This window comes from Trachemys scripta, chromosome 1 (genome assembly GCF_013100865.1).
Source record: "Trachemys scripta elegans isolate TJP31775 chromosome 1, CAS_Tse_1.0, whole genome shotgun sequence".
NCBI classification, from domain to species: domain Eukaryota; kingdom Metazoa; phylum Chordata; order Testudines; family Emydidae; genus Trachemys; species Trachemys scripta.
This window is the reverse complement of record NC_048298.1, coordinates 180844510-180867040: the sequence shown is the minus strand read 5'-3', so window position 1 is coordinate 180867040 and position 22531 is coordinate 180844510. Positions and strand designations below refer to the sequence as shown.

The 22531-nt window shown below is 42.3% G+C and overlaps 1 protein-coding gene across 4 annotated transcripts in view; it reads right to left on the bottom strand.

Annotated features, from left to right (window-relative positions):
- Nucleotides 1-1438: 1438 nt before the first annotated feature.
- The window catches only part of GABPA (GA binding protein transcription factor subunit alpha), a 48137-nt gene continuing 27044 nt past the window's right edge, over nt 1439-22531 (bottom strand). For 3 of the 4 annotated variants that reach the window (XM_034792926.1, XM_034792943.1, XM_034792934.1), the window contains exons 6-10: nt 21359-21553; nt 20536-20592; nt 19454-19594; nt 18189-18381; nt 1440-4588 (exon numbers count right to left, since the gene is read on the bottom strand). In XM_034792926.1, the coding sequence (XP_034648817.1) occupies nt 4360-4588; nt 18189-18381; nt 19454-19594; nt 20536-20592; nt 21359-21553 (815 nt within the window). In that variant the 3' untranslated portion in view covers nt 1440-4359. Of the gene's footprint in view, nt 4589-18188; nt 18382-19453; nt 19595-20535; nt 20593-21358; nt 21554-22531 lie in introns of all 4 variants that reach the window. The other variant, XM_034792952.1, reaches the window with a different exon arrangement.

Genomic DNA, 22531 nt, shown 5'->3' with positions numbered 1-22531 from the left:
GGACCCATCTCCCTCAGGGAATGACCGACCACAGGGGGCCCTCCCTTGGAACACAGCCCCTAGTTACCCCCTCCCTGCACCCTGAGCTACCTGCACACAGTCCCTAGCTACCCCCACCCCCAATCCAGACAGACTGGGTGACATGCTGAGGTGAGTTGGGGTGGAGGTGGTGCTCCCTCCCCTAAGCAGAGCTGGTCCCCCAAAATAGAAGTCAAAATACACTTAGGTAGGGTACCAGGTGTGGGGAGGGGGAGAAAGGGCTTATAAAGAAAAAGGTTGAGAATCCCTGCTCTAAAAGGACCAAACTCTTGACACTCACTTTTTTTCTTTTAACAGGAAGATCAGAACTGTTTGTAATATTACTAAAAAATTAAACCCTAGCTAATACAGGCCCGATCCTCAGCTGGTGTAAATCAGCATAGCTTTGTTGGTTGTATTGGTACGATACTGATTTAGAAGATCTGGAGGTATGTTTTAATTAGGATATAGATTTTTCTCCAGACCATACAAAGCTATACAGCATGTAGGTGATGTGTGCCATAATACATGAAATTGTTGATGAGCATCCTCTTTAACAAGGCCGTTTATACCTCTGAGGTAATATAAAAATCAGATCCAACACATTTCATATATTTACAAAACAAAAGTATAAAGAGAACAATTCGGGCACAGAAAGAGCCACATTAAAAAAAAGGGTTACATATTTAAAGTGTGGTTGAACTCCGAAAAGTGAGTGCGTTAAAAAATTGGCATTGTCGAGTTCTATACTTGTTTCTCAGAAATTCTCATAGTAGCTTTGCTCAGTTTAAAAGTAAAATATATTTAGCTACTATCATCTGCACAGAAACTCCTGGAATTTAAGTCAAGCTGTGTTCTTTCTGGCTTGTGGATCACCACCCAGTAATACAGCCTACATGCAACAACAACAAAAATGTAACATGTAATATTTGCATAAGTCGCATATTTTACATGTATGTTAACTCAAACTAAAATGAAACTGGCCCTTTTCATATTAATCTGCACACATATATAGAACATCCTTACATGAAAGATTTCTAGAAAATGTTCCGTGGTCACATTCTAATTAATTCCATCATGGATGTATACTGAATCCATCTCATGCTCTTGTAGTTTTGAGGGGTTGTAGTACAAACAACAGGAAATGTATCACAAAACCAAACCTGCAGAAGACAAACTCTGTATGTTGTAGTTCTAGCACAAGTACAAAAAGATAAAGATGTTTTAATATTAAGGTGAAGAAAATCTGTTTTGAAGAAAGCTCGAAGTTAATTTTTGCCTCTTTTCTTGTGCTCTTTAGCTGTTGAAAATGAAATTGTGCATACTAATCTTTAAAACTAGCCGCCACTTAAAAAAAAAAAAAAAGCCGTGGAAGCTATTCTGAAAAACAAATGAATCATCACCAAAACATTAGCTGTGTAACAGTTTTTTTTATTTTACTATATTGACATTTTATGCACAAATATTTTATCAGAATAAAAATAGAAAATAATTGTTTCATGTAAAATTACCCAAAAAATTCAAAACAAAAGTAATACATAATTATTAGCAGAGTATAAGTGTCTTTATTTAAAGAGTAAAAATGTACGCAAAACCCCTGTTTTACAAAAAAATTGGGATTATACTTTTTTTTCTGGCAGCAACAAAACAATTATATTGACATATAATATTCTACATCCTTTATTTAATTGAAGACATCAAGTTAGTCAGATTTCGCTCTTAGCTTCAGGAAATTTGACAACAGCTTTATGCTGTTTGGAAAATGCATTGGTCCTTTTTTAATGAAAAGAACATGGTGGAAGAGCAGCAGATCCTACCAGGAAATAAAATGCATATAGACAAACCCAAAAGGGATAGTCATATTTACTAAATTAAAGAGCTTCAACCTAATCATCAGATGTATTTACATGGGAAGTTTTGATGCCATCTTTCCTAATAGAATGGAATAAGAGTATGTATATTCAAGGGTAAAGCATTAATTTTCCTTACTAGTTTTGATATTAATTCATCCTCCATTAGACTGATTTGGTCAGTCAACATTTTAAATTCTTCCTTTCTCTGCCCACTTGCAGTATTTTAGACCTCTGCTAGAAAGATTGAGCAGTGTTCTAAGGGGCAGTTGTATCACATTTATTAATTAGCTACTTGAATTGTGGCTTGTATTTACAGTGCCCATCCTTGTCTTGAACAGAGCTGCACAAATGGAATTCCGGACACAGAAAAAAGTTGTTAGCCACGCAACTTGCAGCCTAATTTTCTCCTTTCATAAGCAAAATGGTGACCTCAGCTATTTACATAAGAGATTTCAAATGCTTGATAGTAAAAATGGGCTACAACTGTACTAGAACAGTCATACAAGCTAGACATTTGACTTGACTTCTGATTGATGTACCCATATCTGTAACTTAAGGATTTGTTACGGACTAAAAAGGATTTGTATATCTTCTTATAAAGCTAATACATCTTTCAGAAGCAGCATGCTCAGCCTTTTGGCAAATGAAGGAGTGCTTCAGTAATTCAAGAATGGTAAATTAAAAGTCACTGGGGAATCTGACAAGAGAAAGCTACAATCGTGGTGATGGCAGCTAAAGAGACTTAAATGATAGATTGCCAAAACGGCATGTGAGAGATCCTCAGGACTACAGCAGAGGCATGGAGATGCACCTCCACCGAGAAAAACACCTCAGCCCCTAGATGTACCCTTAAAAGATAAACCCTAAAAATATACAAGTCTCACATATTTCCAATTCCTTGAAAGCCAGTTTCTCTTTACTTGTCAACAGCAATAACGTAGTGCTCCCACCACTCAGTTTAAGAACATTTTACATTAAGCATCTGTCAGTGTAGCAAGATTCTTGACTTAAAAGTTTTAAGAGTAACTTGACCTTTCAACATGGTACTAAAGATTTTTCTCTTATGCAATTATATTTTTACTATTTGTCAAGTGACACCACAGCTTCTGCTGATGGTTCCTTATTTAAAAAAAATCTGCTTGCAAGAACAGCAAAAATGCATGGTAACACAATATTCATACTGTTTAAACAAAGGGGCAAAAAGTAAAAAATACTCTATTCAGACTAACAGAAGAAGTCTAGCAATCCATTAATGGAGAAGCTCACAAATCATGGAGACACAGTTTTCTACATATTAACATGTATATGAAGTAAGTAGTATTTATACCAGTCTCTGGATTAAGGATACATTCCAATTATATATATTTTGAAAAATTTATCCAAACCCTTAACTGTGTCCTGCTTAGGCCTCAGGAATGTGTAGTTTTGTTTCTGAGGCCTTAAAACATTATCTGAAGTTTGGAAAAAGTAATTTTAAATAAGAAACTATATTTTTTCATATTTTAATAGGGCAGACTGTACAATAATCTGGAAGTGAAACTTTTATATTTTTATAAACTTATTTGCAACTCATTTTGTTTCTAAACAGGAAAGGATTGCTGAATGTGATTAACTTAAGTCTTCAGTTCATCAAGATCAACTATAGTGCAGGTATAAGGAGTATTGGCTAATATACTCTGCAGTGTAGAGTAATAAAAACTTCTTTTTGGGTGAGGGAAGTTTTTAATCACCTGACAGGAAAAACATGGAAATCTTTATTAATTTTCTTTTGCTGAGTAGCAAGCATAACATTTTTCAAAAGTTAAGAACTTTCCCTCGTATATGCATGTTAGCTACACATTACAATGAAATACTCATAATTGGCTTTTGATCTAAGCCAGAGTTAAACCTGGATCTCTTTCTTCAGCACTGATCTTCAGTTTAGTCTATTCTTAGTTTTCTTTGCTTATAAACAGAGAAATTGTCTTAAGGACTTGATGCTTTGTATTATTTTTTAATGTGTCTGTTCTTTCTGCTCTGCTTGATTAGATGAGATTAACAGGCATGTTTAAGGGCAGCTCCTGCTTTAACTGTGTACGCATCCAATTCCATTTTGTAGTTCGATAGAGAATAAAAAACAGCAGAAAGGGTTGAATTCAAACTATTGACCAGTCTATTTCCTGTAGATGCTTCACTTTTCTTAAAATGCTGGAACAAATATTTTGTAGGCCTGAACATACAACATGAACCAGTTCATCTTTCCTCACCAATTTCAGCAGACTACATGACAGTGTGCCATTCTTCACATTGAAGAAGTTGTGGTGATCCCTTAACATACACTGAAATATATGCTGTTAAAGATCCAAATTTATGGGAGTCTCAGTTCTTTGTAGAAAATCATGCATCATATTGTACTGTCAAGGAATAAAAAGAAGCTTCCAATTCTGATAAAGATAACTGCTCTAGTATATAAGAAAGGCCTCAAGCTCCCACTTTCAGGTCCTAGTGCTTAATTGTCTTTCTCGGTTTGCAGGGATGCTGTAGCTAGTGCTACTGCTGTGACTGGCTGTGCAATGCCATGGAGTTGCATCTTTGCCAGTTTCTTTTGCTCACACTCTGTGACCAACCGGTTCAGCTCTGCTGCGCTATAGCCAATGAGAGTTTTCAAGTCACAGACAAATTTGTACACAAACCTCTTGCCTTGTACTTTGCAGATCATATCCCCATCATAGTAATACCTTAAATGAGAAAAACAAAGCAAAAAATCAGTGCAAAGTAACAGAGTAATATTCAGTGTACGAAACCCACGCATCCACACACAATGATCACCCTTAAAGATGCTATAGTGCTAAAAGGTAGGTTCTTTTTCTCATTGTAAGATGTTGATAAAGATTTATTTTATTCACCAACATAAAACTAGACTTCAACTCTCTTGCGCTGGAGTTGTTCTGTTTTCAACATAAATGGAAAGAGGAGACGAAGGCAGTGGAATATGAATTCTTTCTTGAGTTATCTGGCTGAGCTATTGGGAGAGCAATGTTACTAAATCAATTAATCATCGCCATCACAAATCCCACAGAGATGCAGGCTGCTTGAAGACTGAGCATCACTGGGGTGACAGTACACCAGAATGGCCATTTTGCAAGATTTCATTGATTATTTTTGCCTTAGCGGCAGAGAGACTCTTGGCCATTTCAGCTACAAGAACAATTGACTAGGAGGTCGGTTTCAGTATGCACCCTCATGTACTGACCCTGTAGGTCCCATAACTTTGCCTCTTGTTTCCTCCCTTGGCGGAGAAAGCAGCTAATTTCAAACTGAATGCTGTGGTCATTGTATTCATGATTATTATGGAAAGAGTGGGATTGTATATTAATATAGCCCATCTAAAACTACAGGATACTTTTCAATAGCGAGTACTGGAGTTGCACTCTTTCCTTTGTATAATTTAAATGTAGGACCTATTAAAAAACAAAGTCAGAAGCACATCCATTATCTATGTTTACAATTAATTATGAATGAATTACCTTTTTATGGTCAACATTTTTCATGTTTTATCACAATAGAGTTGTTACCATATGCCACACCAAACAGAATGCAGTTAAGATAACATAAAACTCTACACAAGATCTATAGTATTCCAGAGACAAATTTAACTTTTTACAGTTGTATTTTGTGCTCTCCTCACCTCAAGCATTACTGAATTTGGACTTCTGAGGTTTAGTGGGATTGTGATAAATTTGTGCAAGGCACAAATACAATGATAGAAAATTACCCAGCTATGGTTCAGTTTCTCTGAAAATATCATTTGACTGGAATCCCACTCTTACCTTATGCTTCTAGCATCAAATAGCTGGAAACTCCCTTGGCTCTCAGATTTTCAACCCTTTGAAAAGCATGCTTGTGTACAGAACAAATGCCAGGTCATCTGTACTTCTGAGATGTTCTTTAGTCCTTGATAAGCAAGGAATAAAGAGGGTCTCTAATCTCCAAGCAAAATTCAGTAAGTCACTGAACTATCTTTTGCCTCCCAGTCAAATCTCTTTGGAGACACCAAATTTTGAAGATGACATACTTCAGACTAAAGCTGTGTCTACACTGTCACTTTCAGTGCTAAAACTTTAGTCGTTCAGGGGTGTGACAAACACACCCGAGTGACAAAAGTTTTAGCACTAAAAAGCGCCAGTATAGACAGCGCTGTGGCTCCCGGCGATAATGCTCGTTCGGAGTGGTTATTTTTTTTTTTTTTTTATATCACTGGGAGAGCTCTGCCTTGGCGATAAAGCATGACTACACTGTCCACGTCACAGTGCTGCCACAGTTGTGCTGTAACATGGGTAGCGTAGACATACCCCAAAACAAAAAAAGACGGTTACTCACCGTTGTAACTGTTGTTCTTCGAGATGTGTTGCTCATATCCATTCCATTAGGTGTGTGCGCGCCGCGTGCACGATCGTCGGAAGATTTTCTACCCTAGCAACACCGGCGGGTCAGCTGTGGAGCCCCCTAGAGTGGCGCCTTCATGGCGCTGAATATATACCCCAGCCGACCCGGCGCCCCCTCAGTTCCTTCTTGCCGGCTACTCCGACAGTGGGGACGGGGGGCGGGTTTGGAATGGATATGAGCAACACATCTCGAAGAACAACAGTTACAACGGTGAGTAACCGTCTTTTCTTCTTCGAGTGCTTGCTCATATCCATTCCATTAGGTGACTCCCAAGCCCAACTTAGGTGGTGGGGTCGGAGTGAGACATTGCTGTGTGCAAAACCGCTGACCCGAATGCAGCATCGTCCCTGGACTGTTGTACTAGTGCATAGTGAGCTGTAAACGTGTGGACTGATGACCAAACCGCCGCTCTACAAATGTCCTGTATCGGAACATGTGCCAGGAAAGCAGTCGAGGAGGCTTGGGCCCTCGTGGAGTGAGCGGTGAGGTGCGGTGCTGAGACACCTGCCAGGTCATAGCAAGTCCGGATGCAAGACGTAATCCAGGAGGATAGGCGTTGTGAGGAGACCGGTGAGCCTTTCATTCGGTCGGCCTCTGCAACGAATAGTTGCGTCGTCTTTCTAAAGTGCTTTGTGCGGTCAATATAGAAGGCCAGGGCCCTTCGTACGTCCAGGGAATGCAAACGTTGATCCTGGCGAGTGGCATGTGGTTTGGGATAAAAGACCGGGAGAAATATGTCCTGGTTGATATGAAATGGAGAAACCACCTTAGGGAGAAAGGCAGGATGTGGACGAAGCTGCACTTTATCCTTATGGAAAACTGTATGAGGGGGCTCGGATGTAAGCGCCCTGAGTTCAGAAACTCGCCTTGCTGAGGTGATGGCTACGAGGAAGGCTGTCTTCCAGGATAGGTACAAAAGTGAACAGGTGGCTAGTGGTTCGAATGGAGGACCTGTGAGTTTGGAGAGAACCAGATTAAGGTCCCACGTCGGGACGGGCTGACGCTGTTGTGGGTACGTCCGGTCTAAGCCCTTGAGGAATCTAACGACCATCGGGTTAGAGAATACCGAGGACGCGAGTTCCCCCGGGTGAAAGGCTGATATAGCAGCCAGGTGAACTCTGATTGAAGATATCGCCAACCCTTGCTGTTTTAGGGAGAGGAGATATTCCAATATGAGAGGAATGGGTGCCTGCAACGGGGACGTGGCTCGTTGTTCGCACCAACAGGAGAACCGCTTCCACTTGGCCAAGTATGTGGTCCGTGTTGAGGGCTTCCTACTGCTCAGCAGAATCTGTTGGACAGAGTGCGAGCACTGCTGCTCTGCCTGGGTGAACCATGGAGCAGCCACGCTGTGAGGTGGAGTGATTGCAGGTCGGGGTGACGCAGCCGACCGTGGTCCTGAGATATGAGATCCGGACATAATGGAAGCGGGATCGGTGTCTGAACCGAGAGCTCCAACAGTGTGGTGTACCAATGTTGTCTCGGCCACGCTGGAGCGATCAGAATTACCTGTGCCTGGTCTCTGCGCAATTTGAGCAGTACCTTGTGGACCAGAGGAAACGGAGGGAAGGCATAAAACAGGTGGTCTTTCCAGGGAAGGAGAAACGCATCCGAGAGGGAGCCCGGAGCTCGACCTTGTAGGGAGCAGAACACGTGGCACTTCCTGTTGTCTCGAGATGCAAACAGGTCTATCTGGGGAAACCCCCACTTCTGGAAGATGGAATGTATGATGTCCGGACGGATAGACCACTCGTGCGTCTGGAAGGACCTGCTGAGTCGGTCCGCTAGAGTGTTCTGGACTCCAGGGAGGAACGATGCCGTGAGATGAATTGAGTGGGCGATGCAGAAGTCCCACAGGCGAATGGCCTCTTGGCATAGAATTGACGAACGTGCTCCTCCTTGCTTGTTGATGTAAAACATGGCCGTGGTGTTGTCGATGAGAACTAACACACAGCGGCCACGTAGGAGATTGAGGAATGCCTGGCACGCCAGGCGCACCACCATCAGTTCCCGAACATTGATGTGCAGGGCTAACTGTGGTGCAGTCCACAGGCCTTGGGTATGGTGTTCGTTGAGATGGGCGCCCCAACCCAGAGATGATGCGTCTGTGACCAGGTGCAGAGAGGGTTGTGGGGCGTGAAATGGCATCCCCTCGCAGACCACATTGTGATCTAGCCACCAGGTGAGGGAGGCCAGGACCGAGTTCGGGACCGTGACCACCATGTTCAGGCTGTCCCGATGTGGATGGTATATTGATGACACCCAGGTTTGAAGTGGGCGAAGCCGAAGTCTGGCATGCCTGGTTACGTACGTGCAGGAAGCCATGTGACCCAGCAGGGTAAGGCACGACCTCACCGTGGTAGTTGGGAAGGCCTTGAGCCCTTGAATGAGGTTCGTGATGGTGCCAAAGCGGTTGTCTGGCAGGATGGCTTGTGCACGTCTGGAGTCTAGAACTGCGCCGATGAATTCTATTCTCTGGGTAGGTTCTAGAGTGGATTTGTCCTTGTTGAGTAGGATGCCCAACTCGTTGAATGTGTGCACTATTCTGTGGACGTGAGCTTGAACTTGCTCCTTGGTGTGACCGCGCACCAGCCAGTCGTCTAGGTACGGGAACACCTGTATCCCTTGCCGACGAAGGTACGCTGCTACGACAGCCATACATTTCGTGAACACTCTTGGGGCCGAGGATAGGCCGAAGGGAAGGACTGTAAATTGGTAGTGCACCGTGTTTACCACGAATCGCAGGAAGCGTCTGTGAGGTGGGTAAATTGAGATGTGAAAGTATGCGTCTTTCATGTCGAGGGCGGCGAACCAGTCTCCAGGATCGAGGGAAGGGATAATGGCCCCCAAAGAGACCATGCGGAACTTCAACTTTACTACGAATTTGTTGAGTCCGCGCAAGTCCAAGATGGGCCGCAGACCTCCTTTGGACTTGGGGATCAGGAAGTAACGGGAATAAAATCCCCTGCCCCTTAACTCTATCGGAACCTCCTCTATGGCCCCCATGGCCAGGAGCGTAGAAACCTCCTGTATAAGAAGTTGCTCGTGAGAAGGGTCCCTGAAGAGGGACGGGGAAAGGGGGTGGGAGGGGGGGATAGAAGAAAACTGGATAGCGTATCCCCTCTCCACCGTGCGGAGGACCCAACGGTCCGAAGTTATAAGGGACCAAGCACGGTGGAAGTGGGAGAGGCGATCCCGAAAGGAGGGAGCTGGATCCTGGGGGATGACTGGGGCGCCGTCCTCGACCGCACCTTCAAAAGTTCTGTCTAGGACCTGAAGGTGGTCTTGGTGGCCCTTGGTTCTGACCGGGTTGAGGGCCAGCCCATCTTCTCCTACCACCTCGCCCTCGCCTTCTGGCAGGGTCCTGTCTCTGACGAGGTGGAGGGGGGTAAAAACGTTGAGGCTGGGGCCTAAATGGTCTGCGCTGGGGACCCGCAACATGCATCCCCAAGGAGCGCATGATTGTCCTGGAGTCTTTGAGGCTCTGCAATCGGGAGTCCGTCTTCTCCGAGAACAACCCCTGTCCTTCAAAGGGCAAATCCTGTAGGGTCTGCTGTAATTCAGGGGGCAAACCCGAAACTTGGAGCCAGGAGGTCCTGCGCATAGCGATACCTGCGGCCAGGGTTCTTGCGGCCGAGTCCGCTATGTCCAGGGAGGCCTGTAAGGAGGTCCGAGCCACCTTCTTACCCTCCTCAACCAAGGCCCCAAACTCTTCCCTGGACTCTTGGGGAACCAATTCCTTGAACTTCCCCATAGAGTTCCAGGAATTAAAGTTGTAGCGGCTCAGGAGCGCCTGCTGGTTAGCCGCTCTAAGTTGCAGCCCTCCAGCTGAATAAACTTTACGGCCAAACAAATCGAGCCGCTTAGCCTCCTTTGATTTGGGCGCTGCAGCTTGTTGACCGTGTCGCTCCCTTGCATTCACTGATGACACCACCAGTGAACACGATTGGGGATGAGTATACAAGTACTCGTAGTCTTTGGAAGGGACAAAGTACTTTCTTTCCACCCCTCTCGCTGTAGGTGGGATAGAGGCCGGGGTTTGCCATATCGTAGTTGCGTTCGCCTGGATCGTGCGGATCAGGGGCAACGCCACTCTTGATGGGACATCCGCCGCGAGGATATTTACAATGGGGTCCTGCACCTCCACTATCTCCTCCGTCTGTAGGTCCATGTTACGGGCCATCCTACGTAACAGGTTCTGATGAGCCCGAAGATCTATCGGGGGTGGACCTGTGCACGACGTGCCCGCCACTGCCTCATCCGGAGAGGAAGAGGAAGATGCCTCTGGTGGTAAGGGATCCAGGGGAGGATCCTGGTCTCCCTGTTCCTGGGTCGGAGCATCACCTGCCCTTCGGTCCGGAACGTCAGGTGGTGTGGATACAGAGGCCTCCATGCCCCCTGGAGGAGGGCGAGAGATGGTGGACTCTGGGGCCCTTGTATCAGAGTGACCCGAGCGAGAGGTTGTTGGAGCCCCTTGCGCCTGGTGGTATGCCCACGGGGTCCAGAATGACCAGTGAGATGGGCCCTGGTCAGGGTCCTCTGCTCCCTCTTGCCAATGGCCTAAATCTCGCTCCCCGGCTTGTCCCTGAGGGGGGTATGCCGATCTTGGCAGGTCCTCAGAGGAGCGAGACACCGATCTCGATGGCCATGGCGGTGCCGACTGCGTCGAGACGAATCCCGTAGGATACGGTGCCGTCCGGTGCCGATCTAGAGATGTTCTGTCTCTACGCGGTGCCGGTGATCGGTGCCGAGATCGCGATCGGTGCCGATGGCCTCGCCGGTGCCGGGAGTCGGACCTGGATCGAGACGATGACCTAGAGTAAGCCCGGTGCCGGGAGCGGCCTCTCGAAGTCGAGCGTCGATCGTACCGGTGCCGGGAGCTACGTCTCGACGTTGATCGGTGCCGACGATCATAACGGTGTCGAGATGTAGAGCGGTGCCGCGATGATCTTGGCCGCGAGTACGACCGGTGCCGAGGTGATATCCGGCGCCGGGACTGCGAGCGGCGAGGGGACCTGCTTCGGGACCTAGACCGGTGCCGCGGTTCCAGCCCTTGCGATGGAGGGCGCATCAAGGCAGGTTTTCCCCTAGATTGGACCGGGCGAGTCAACGGTGCCGACGGTGCCGGTGGTTGTGGCGGTGCCGGCTCCGTGAGGGCGATCAGGTCTCTCGCCGTCGCGAAAGTCTCCGGTGTCGACGGGAGGCACTGTATCACCGCCGGTCTCGGTGGTGACTCTGTCTGCACCGGACTCAACGGCCTTGGAGCCGGAGTCGACGGTGCTGGAGGCACCTGTTTTCGGTGCTCTACAGGTGGACGCGGCTCTACCCCCGGCACCGGGGGAGCCGGCGTCTTCGGCACTGAGGTCCCCGCCTTATGGGATTTTTTATGTCCCGGGGATGATGAACGGCGCCGAGGCACTTGTTGTGAGTGCGGTGCCGATGAGGTCCGGTGCCGTGGAGGCTTGTCTGCCGTGGTCGGCATGGTCGGTGCCGCTGGGGCACTACGCACCGAGGTGCTAGGTGCCGGGGCCTGGCGCGTCGATGGAGCGTCCGGGCTAAGTGCGGCCTCCATAAGGAGTTGCCGGAGTCGAAAGTCCCGCTCCTTCTTGGTCCTCGGTTTGAAGGCCTTACAGATCTTGCACTTATCTGTTTGATGGGACTCTCCCAGGCACTTCAGACACGAGTCGTGTGGGTCGCTCGTTGGCATAGGCTTAGCGCAGGAGGCGCACTGTTTGAAGCCGGGAGCCTTGGGCATGAGCCCGACCACGCGGCCGGGGAAAAAGGGGGGAGATAACCCCCTTAATCCCCCTTTTTTAACTATATAACAACTATAAACAAGTGAATAACCAACTATATAACTATAAACAACTAGAACTACAACTATAACTGTGAATAACTGGATAAGCTAGGGAGAGTGGAGAACAGCTACGCCGCGCTCCACAGTTCCAACGACCGTCAGGGGCGGTAAGAAGGAACTGAGGTGGCGCCGGGTCGGCTGGGGTATATATTCAGCGCCATGAAGGCGCCACTCTAGGGGGCTCCACAGCCGACCCGCCGGTGTTGCTAGGGTAGAAAATCTTCCGACGATCGTGCACGCGGCGCGCACACACCTAATGGAATGGATATGAGCAAGCACTCGAAGAAGAACTGGAACTTTCAGAATGAAAAATACCCAAGTTGGTATGGCAAACCACAGAGACTGGTGAAGACTTCGGGTGCAGGTAGCAATCAATTTATCGGGGATCGATATATCGTGTCTCATTAACACGCGATATATCGATCCCCGAACGCGCTCCCAGTCGACTCTGGAACTCCACTGGAGCAAGCGGCGGTGGCAGCGGAGTCGACAGGGGAGCTGCGGCCGTCGATCCCGCGCTGTCAGGACGGGAGGTAAATCGGAATAAGGTATGTCGACTTCAGCTACGGTATTCCCATAGCTGAAGTTGCGTATCTTACATCGACACCCCCCACCCCCTGTAGTGTAGACCAGGCCTTCCTGTAAGTGGAATGAAGTCCGATTAGGTGCACTTGTGACTGTGGTCATTAAGAACTGAAGTAGAGCACACCACAGGGCCTTGAGAATTAAGAGTTTGTCATACATATCAAAAGGCCAAAAGTGAGGGTATCTTTGAGAGCTGATAGAGCAGCTGTCTTATGTCTCATGCTAGAAGAGACACAAGAGCTGGAATCTAGTCAGTATAGTAACTACAGAGAAATATTTATAACAGTTTTTACAGAATTTTGTTACAGATGCAATGCACAATACAGAGAGTAAAACAAACAAATACAGAAAATGAATGAATGTTTAGGAATTCTTAATCTGTTGGTATATTTCAGATTACGATGAAACAAAAGTTGTGTATGTTTGTAAAGCACAAGATTAAAAATGAGCAACGTCACCTTTCTATCAAGTAATTAAGTAGATACTGCTTCTGGCAATTCACTGATGGCACAGTCAAGAATACATACCAAAATACAGACCAATTGCTTTTTCTGTTCTTTGTATTCATGGAACATTACATGAACTACTTTTAATCTGCTTATTCTTCTGATAACTGGGTAGAATATCTACCACCTTCACTAGCAGCATCACCATCATTATATATTAATTACAAATTTACACAGTAGTTTTAATAAATTAGTAAACAAAACTTAAGTCACAAGTTTGTTTTTTTAAACAAAAATTCAGGTTGCCAGCAAATTTTTCCCAGTGGCAGAAGGAGGCATTTAATATTGTCACAGACATCTAAATGTTAGGTAACATGTCAGTATTGACACAGCTGCTAAAAGAAAATACTTTGAGAAACAAAATATACATATTTTTTTTTCAGTTTACGTAAATTATTATGAAAACATCCTGGTGATGAGAAAGTTATTCTTGAGTTCTTCTGCTGCTTTCACTTAGTTTGCTTATAAAAGAAAAATAAACCCTTTAAAACCACTAGTGTGATTTTGGTGTTGCAAGAAAAATGTTCATATATACCTTGCAACCGCAAATGGATATAGAATCATAGAATATCCGGGTTGGAAGGGACCTCAGGAGGTCATCTAGTCCAACCTCCTGCTCAAAGCAGGACCAATCCCCAACGAAATCATCCCAGCCAGGGCTTTGTAAAGCCTGACCTTAAAAACCTCTAAGGAAGGAGATTCCACCACCTCCCTAGGTAACCCATTCCAGTGCTTCACCCCCCTCCTAAGTGAAAAAGTTTTTCCTAATATCCAACCTAAACCTTCCCCACTGCAACTTGAGACCATTACTCCTTGTTCTGTCATCTGGTACCACTGAGAACAGTCTAGATCCATCCTCTTTGGAACCCCCTTTCAGGTAGTTGAAAGCAGCTATCAACCCCCGCCCACATTCTTCTCTTCTGCAGACTAAATAATACCAGTTCCCTCAGCCTCTAAAGTGACAATATGGAAAAAGGAATTTCACACTTTTATTAAGCTATATACAAATTTCAAATAATTTATACTTTTAAATGTATATCAAGACTGGAGCAATTTAAATCAAGACAATTTAAATCATTCATTTAAAATCACTTGATTTTTCAAAAAGTCATTTATACTAATTTGAAAATTTGTGCTATGCAGCTTCAGATTGAAAATAAAAACTGCATTTACTTCAAAATAAACTTTAAATATCTCAAGCTACTGTGTCTCTTATCTGAATCTTAAAAACCCGCTATGGGCAAAAAAATCAAGATATTGAAAAATTAGGTCCTGATCCTGCAATCATTTATGCTGGTATGTAACTTTACTCACATGAACAGTGCTTAAAAAATCACATAAGCATTTGCAGCATCAACCTTGTATTTTAGAGTAGGCCAAATTACCAAATAAGTTGACATTAATGAAACAAAGCATTTCTGGGGAAAAGTTGGTAAACATGTTTTATTTCATTATTTGAATGTGCTGAATTTGAAAATGAAGTTTACCAAAACTGAATTTTGAACTTTAAGGTAAGTAAAAACAAAAAATTGCTATCATTTGTAACTTAAAAAAAAGTGAAGGAGAGGTACTAAATATAGACTATGTTCCTAATTTGGAATCCTGTGCTAACAGAAAATGCAGGGTGCGATCTCTGTTGAAGATCATACGCTCTGCTTCCTCTTGTTATGTGATGATATGCACTTGAATTTTGTTTGTTTTGCATTAAAGTATTTACTTAATCTTAAATATCATCCTTGAGTAAGTACTATTCAGATATTTTTGGAATTAAATGCCCTGCTATGCTTGACACTAAGTATCATACATAACATAGTATGATATAGTTTATTTCCCTAAGTTCTTCTCTTTCAAAAATATAAATTATTACTATTAGCCCTAAGCACTAATCCAACCTAAAGCTGACTTTTGCTTACAGTGTAAGTGAGCTGAGTATTGATTTGGATACCTATGCCTTGGCATAAGCTACGTTCTGGTAAATATTTATTCAATATTCATGAGGTAGTGTTTAATTATATTTATTATTGTCAGGTATTCCATAGATGAAACACAGAGGCAGTCTTGAACCTGAAGCATCCCTCAACAATATCTTGCCAACAAGTGAAAAAGGACAGTTTTTGCTTCTAGCGAACAGGGATTAATTACAATCCTAGGGGCAACCAATGCAAGACAGAAACTCAGAGTTTTCTAAATAGGGATGCAACCAATAGAATTCTAACAGCTCTTCAATCTAAATGCAGGCTATAATTACTTTGGCATAACACTGTTATGCAACATATGCAGATAGAGGTAAAATTAGCAGTTTTTAAAATCCAATGAAGCTATTTCATCAACCAGTAAGGATGAACTGCAAATCCCATCTTGCATTACAATCTCCAAAACCTCAACAGTGCTTCAGAGCAAGGTCCCCTTAGTGAACTGGAGTTTGCATTTCTGCCAGGATGGAAGTTTCCAAACAAAAAACTTTATTCTGAAACTACATTCAAAATGAACAAACAAATACTGGAGACAGCAGAGTATAAATATGAGCTTAGTATAGATACTGCTGGTGTAAGTGACCTAATAGTCTCCGAATTGAAATACCACCCTAACTGCTATAAACATTTCTCGAGACAATACCACCACTAACCATGAAACCACTCAGAGTGATACTGACTTGGCAATGGTCTGTTTTAGCAATGAGAGAAAGCACTGCAGAAAAGGGCTGTGTTTTGGAACTTTCACAGGTATGGACACATTACTGTTTTCTCTCAAATGAAGCTGGTGGCGATGTCCCACATACACTTTTAAGTCACATGGAAACCTTCAAAGAAAAACTTATTCTACATTGTGATGGTGCTTACAAGTTCATTGTCTTACATGATCAATTTGCTTTGGAGAGAAAAATATTATTAGTGCCTGTCAATTCTGTCATCTCTCTTTCCTTCCAGGCACTGACAGGTTTTGATATTGTTTCCCATATTGCTGGGCACTGCAAGAAAATGGCTTGGACAATATTTATGGAGAAACATGCATTACCTAAGAAATTTAGGGAAGGATAATCTATAGAATGAAACAATCATTTCAGCAGAAAAAGTTCATCTGCAACATGTACAATTTACTTGAAGAGGAGAGCTGCAACAAGTTCTCCAAGTATCGATCACTAGAGGCACTGACCCCAACAAATGGTGCACTGCGCTACCACGTCCAAAAAACTCACTTTCAAGCCATGGTGTGGAGGTAGGCAAACTGCTACAATCCCACACTGCCCTTATGAGAGAACATGAGTTGGGACAAACACAATAGAGAACTGCTACCCAAGCTAATGTCACTATAGCCAATCCCCCACAACTGTGCAGATGTGTCAAAGGGTGCCTATCGCAACACTGGAGCTGCAGAAATGCCACAATGGCATGCACTGGGCCTGTTAATGCAAGGGATGTGTTGATACATATAGGATCCGTTAAATTATACCTGTTTAAACAATGTGCAGGACATACAGTAACTGTTTGTAGTTGATTTAAAAGATAGATATTTACTAATTTTTCAAATTTTACTTAAATGTTGTACTCCAATTTAGAAGGTGAAATATTCAAAGTTCAGCTTAGTAATTTTTTTTTTTTTAAAAACAGACTCAGCACATTTAAATCATGAAAGATAACCTGTTCACCTGCCTTTCCCAAAAATGCCTCCTAGATCTTATTTTATAGAAAATGTGCCTAATCTATTCTACTGACTATGTTTTTTAGTGACATAAAATCTATTACTTTGTTAACTCTGGAAAAAAAATTGGTTTAATGAAAAGTTATTGTGCACTTTCTTTTAAATATACACAGGAGAAAATTTGCTGAAGTGGGAGTCTAAAGTTATGGTCCTAAGCCCATATATTTAGGTACTTAAAATGTTTTTGTAAATGTGACCCTTAACATGATTTGGGAGCACAATTCCCACTGACTTCAAACTACAAAACCCAGATGACGGAAAACAGCTTAGTTGAGACATTTCAGTTTTCTTGACTTGTGGAAGTTCAATATATCAGATGGTGATGCTGGCTGGAAACAGAGCAGGAGCTATTTGTTTATCAATTGTGTGTTTTAGTTTGTGTTGTTCTCACAGTAAGGATGCTAATGAGGTCCTGGACTTGTCTTTTTCAGCACACACGAGCATTTTAAGTATGATACTTAATAGAAAAAACATCTATGTAAATTCTGAAATTCTATAACAGTTTGGCATGCAGCAAATCTCCAAAAAGGGCCATAATTTTAGAGTTTAATGTACCCACCCTACACACACTATATATGATTTGAAAGCTTATTTTATGTGCAATTAGTTGAAGTATAATGTGGATCTGCCAAGTGGTGCTTTAGGCCTGTAGGTGAGGTAAAACAATGGTACTCAAAATGAGATAGTGTCATTTTTTGCATAGTTCCAGAAATACTGCAACATGACTACAGTTTTTTGTTTTTTTTTACTGTGTAAGTTAACATCACACTTTAATATAGTGTTTATTGGTCAAAGCTCCCAAATGACAATGTATCACAAGATTTTTAATGGGCAAGTTGTCCTTGCCCTGAGAAACGATGAAGCTGCTTAGCATGTGGAAAAAATGGCAAGAGCATTGCACATAACCTATACGCCGCTGGCAGTGGGGTGCAGTGTATCTTAAATTTTGTAACTATAGCTGTTTCCGTGACTATTTCCCCAAGAAATTGTTAAACATATTATCCAAAGATTATCGATCATAGTATTTTCCATGTGTTTTCTAAAGGCAACCCCTCACACATCCAAATAATGACCCACCCTTCTCAGCTGATGAGAACGGCAGAAGAAGGTGGCATGGTGGTCTGTAACTGTCTGTTTTTTAACTGATGTGCAATCACAAAAGATCTTATGCAACTGGCAGAATACTACAGTTAGAGGTAAGTATACAACCATTTCATGAAATAATTTAGTTGTAGAGCTTCTTACCGTAGAGCACGACTAAGCTTCTCATAGTTCATGGTGGGTTTATTTTTACGTTGTCCCCATTTCTGTGCAACCAGCTCAGGTTGATTCAGTTTAAACTCCCCTTCATCGCCAACCCAAGAAATACAGTCTCGAGCATCTTTGTCAGTAAGAAGTTCTAGCAAAAACTGCCATAGCTGAATCTGGCCATTGTTTCCTATGGAGATAAAAAGTCATTAAAACTAAACAGAAGTTATTTTCTACAGAGCTAAAGTTATTTTAAGATTTCATGAGCTTCAGTTTAGGACAGCTCAACATTCATGTTATACAGTGGCCAAGATTTTTTTTTTTTCTGTTTTTTTTTTAATCAGACCGTAAGTTAAGCGCTTAAACGAGCACTTAGAATTTAAATAGTTGGCCTGATCTTTCAAAAGTGCAGCGCACCCAGTAGCGCTCACTGAAATTTTGGCCTAGAAGCCTAGTTCTAGGATCCTATTTTTGAAAATCTTGGCTAATGTCACAAGGCACTTTGCAGAGCATGTCAATCAAGCAAAACTTAAACATGGTTTACAGATGAGACTTTTTTTTTTGGAGACAGATGAAGTAGCAACTCCTAACTGAGGGGAAGGGACAGAAAGGAAAGCAATATTGGAGGACAAAAGCAATGTAACGGGGGAGCTGATACAATATTAAAGATACAAAGAGTTTGGATGAAGAAAATCTAAGGAGAATTCTGAAATTAAATTGCATAGCTAACGTGCAGTTTTCCTAAAAGTGCCTTCACTTCATAGGGATTAGCAGGTCTCCAACTGGTAAAGTTACCAGCAGTGTAAGAAGGAAAACTAAACAAACAGTATGCAAAGTGCCAGGTTAGAATTCTGGAACATATTTGCCATTGCTGCTTCCTTCCCGAATGATCCAGTAAGGCGAAGATAAATGGCAATTGAGCAAATGGCATTGATTGGGAGGAAGGGGGGCACTTTTAAGACAATTGTCAACCTTGGGTTTGTCTCGTCTACAAGATAGCACTTCCATCAAGGTAGTGCTCTTTAGCACCATGCTGGGCACTGATTCAGTACTAACTCAAAAGGTCTGAGGGCTACATACTGCATCAGCACTTCCTGTCTTACCTGGATTTTCCCTCCAGGTCTCATATCCAAGCAAGCAGCACTTAGAAAATTTGGCAAAATCATATCTGTAAGGGATACAGCTGTATTCTGCAAATTCACCATGTGATTTAACTGTTAAATATTTATAGCATTTACATTAAAATAAAATTGAGAAAATACCTGTTCTGTTCCCAGGTGAACTTCGGTCTTCTCCTGAGATTCTTGGTGCTCTTTGTACTTTAGCTGCCTTTGCACTGCTGTTTATTACTTTAATGGTGGTCGGGGTAGCAGGCTGTACAGATGCTGGAATAATTTGCACAGCTGTGAAACGACAAACATTGGAGAATAATTATAACTTGTTGGTACAAAAACCTGACGAGAGAGAGAGAGTGTGTGAGTGAGTGAGTGCGAGCGCTTTAGAAACTAGTGCTACAAACACTCGGGAATGGAGGTTGTTCGGAACTCTGAACAGAACGTTATGGTTGTTCTTTCAAAAGTTTGCAACTGAACACTGACTTAATACAGCTTTGAAACTTTATTATCCAGAAGAGAAATGCTGCTTTTAACTATCTTAATTTAAATGAAACAAGCACAAAAACAGTTTCCTTACCTTGTCAAGTTTTTTATTTTATTTTTTTTAATTCCCCCCTCTTTTAGTAGTTTACATTCAATACATTACAGTATTTGCTTTTTTTTGTCTCTCTCTCTCTCTACTGCCTGACTGCGTACTTTTGGTTCCAAATGAGGGTGTGGTTGACCAGTCAGTTCATAACTTTGGTGTTCATAACTCTGAGGTGTGTGTGTGTGTGTGTGTGTACACATCAGTATTAACATTCAAAATATTTCCCCTCCAAAGAGCCACACAAATATTCATAAACCTTCACCTTAAGAATAATATAAATTGTTGCTACCATTTAAAATGGAATTTGTGTTAGCATTGCAGTATAGAACTTATTTCTGATATATGTTCACCAAGAATGCAGTTCTGAACAGCTTATATTACAAATATTTCACTTGTGTCACATTATGGTGCAGAATAATGGAAAAGTCTATTGATCATAAGAAAAAGAAAGTTAGAAACATTCATAATTCTGATTAAACTCTTAAATTGGCTAAAAAATTAAAGCTTTGCTTTCAAGTTGAAAAACATGCAAAAGGTTATTTCTCTGTGGCTTTTCTGACTTTTTGGTAGCATGAGTGCTGAACCCACATTTCTTGTTGACAAACACCTGTCTTAATAATTTACTGGCATGACTACTCACGCTGATCAATAGTAACTGTTGCTATTTCTCCAGAGTGTTCTTGGCTAGCCAATACATCTGCCAAGTAAAAGAAAAATATTTAAATCTTTATTCAAATCCTTACCCTCATAAATCAATTGAATGCCAAATGGATTTTATAACTGAGAAAACAAGAAAGGAATGCAGAGAAACAACATAAAGGTTGTAGAGTGTATAAAGATGATGACTTTTAAGAGTAAATATTTAACACCACATGAAAGAAGTATGCACAACCTTTTTTATGTCCTTACACTATTTTTTTATTCTTTACCCATAAAAACTTACTATTTTGCTTATTTGATGTATTTTTTTCAGTGTCACAGACAGAAAATCAGCCTACCTAATTGTATCCAAACATTGAATACACATGAATGCACAATAGATTAGCTGCAGTGTATATGAGCTAAAGAATTAGCTTAGTAACTTTCACATTTACGTTGTGAAACAGCAACGTATATTAAATAGCACTTAATATTTAATTATAAGTCTGTCAAATCAGAAGATGAACTAAAGCTAATATTAAAAACATAAATCAGGAATTCTCAGGTATGTTGTAAGAACCCATACCTCTTGTACCTTACTTCTTGTATTAGATTAACAATAATAAAATTTGAGGAAAGATGGGACTTTTTTTTTTTGTAACAGCAAGTACTCTCATTATAACATATTCCCTTATCTTGTACTTGACACCCTCCCTTTCACTGCTAATGGAAAGTGGAAAAATAATTTGGACTGTTCACAGCTGTCTTCATCTTTCCACAGAAAAAAATAGTGACTAAATTAGTCATTGAGAAAGCTCACATACATTTTCGAAGAAGCTCCAGGTGGCTCCAAAGGATTTCTCCCCGAGGGACCCTCTGGAAGAAGTCCTCTTGATTGAGGCTACATAACTCTCGGCCTGGAATACTAAGAGTATTGAGGTCTATGTCAGTCATGCTGAACTCCTTCATCACCCATACCACCCAGTGGAGTACTTGGTCTGTTGACCACTGTACGGGGTCTAGGAAAAAAGAAGAAAAATATATTAAACAACTGATAAAAGCTGTAAAAGGTGTGTCACCCTGTCCATTTTAGACACTACAGAACTATTCCCTATAGTCACGAACAATAAAAAGAACCAGAGAAAAACACTGTCCCATATGATTGAAACAAGTATGACTGAAAAGTCATATGAATGAGTTGTTAAATTAAAGAAAAAAAAAAAAAGATAAAAAGAAAAGAAAAAAAGACCTAATTCTTAAGTTTTAGTAACAAAGTCTGATTATACCACAAACATTCTTTGCATAGAGAAACAAAAAAGGAAGACAGTAGGTGTGGAAAGCCACAACTCAAATGAAATTTTGATTCTCAAGATGCCACTACAAAACTATTCCTATGAATTTGCTAATTTGCTTTCTATGGCTTTGCCCGAGACAGTTCAGTATCTGGCGTGCAATGCAAGCCTCTGACTTGGATCACCATTTCTTCTCGCCATCTCTGAAAGTTTCTGAGCCCTCTATTGCTCTCTCAGATTGGAAGGAATGAAGCAAGAAAATTGGCAGAAACATCAGCCTTCCCTATGTTGGGATGGGATACCCTTCCCCAACCACGATCTAGGTCAGTAACACTGTGTGCAACCAGGGAGTAGCTGAGGATATTGGTGGCTAGTGAGAGTTTTAAGCAACATCATTAAGCTTCCTAACCTTTCTGGGAGAAGGATGAAAATATATATATATTGCGCCTTGTTGTAACTAGGCCATCTGGGTGAACAGTTAGAACAGACGGCTGTCAAAAATTGTTTCACATGCAGGGTCATTTTTTCCCCATTACTATTGTCATATCCTGTAGGTTCTTTAGGTTAACACTATACTGCATAATAATGCTTCCGTGAGCACAGCATAACTCTGGAATCCACCTTGGGCCTCCAAATCCCAAAAGAGCTCTGGGAAGCCCTAACAAAAAGCAACTTGGCATCATGGATAGGCACAGATATCGTTTC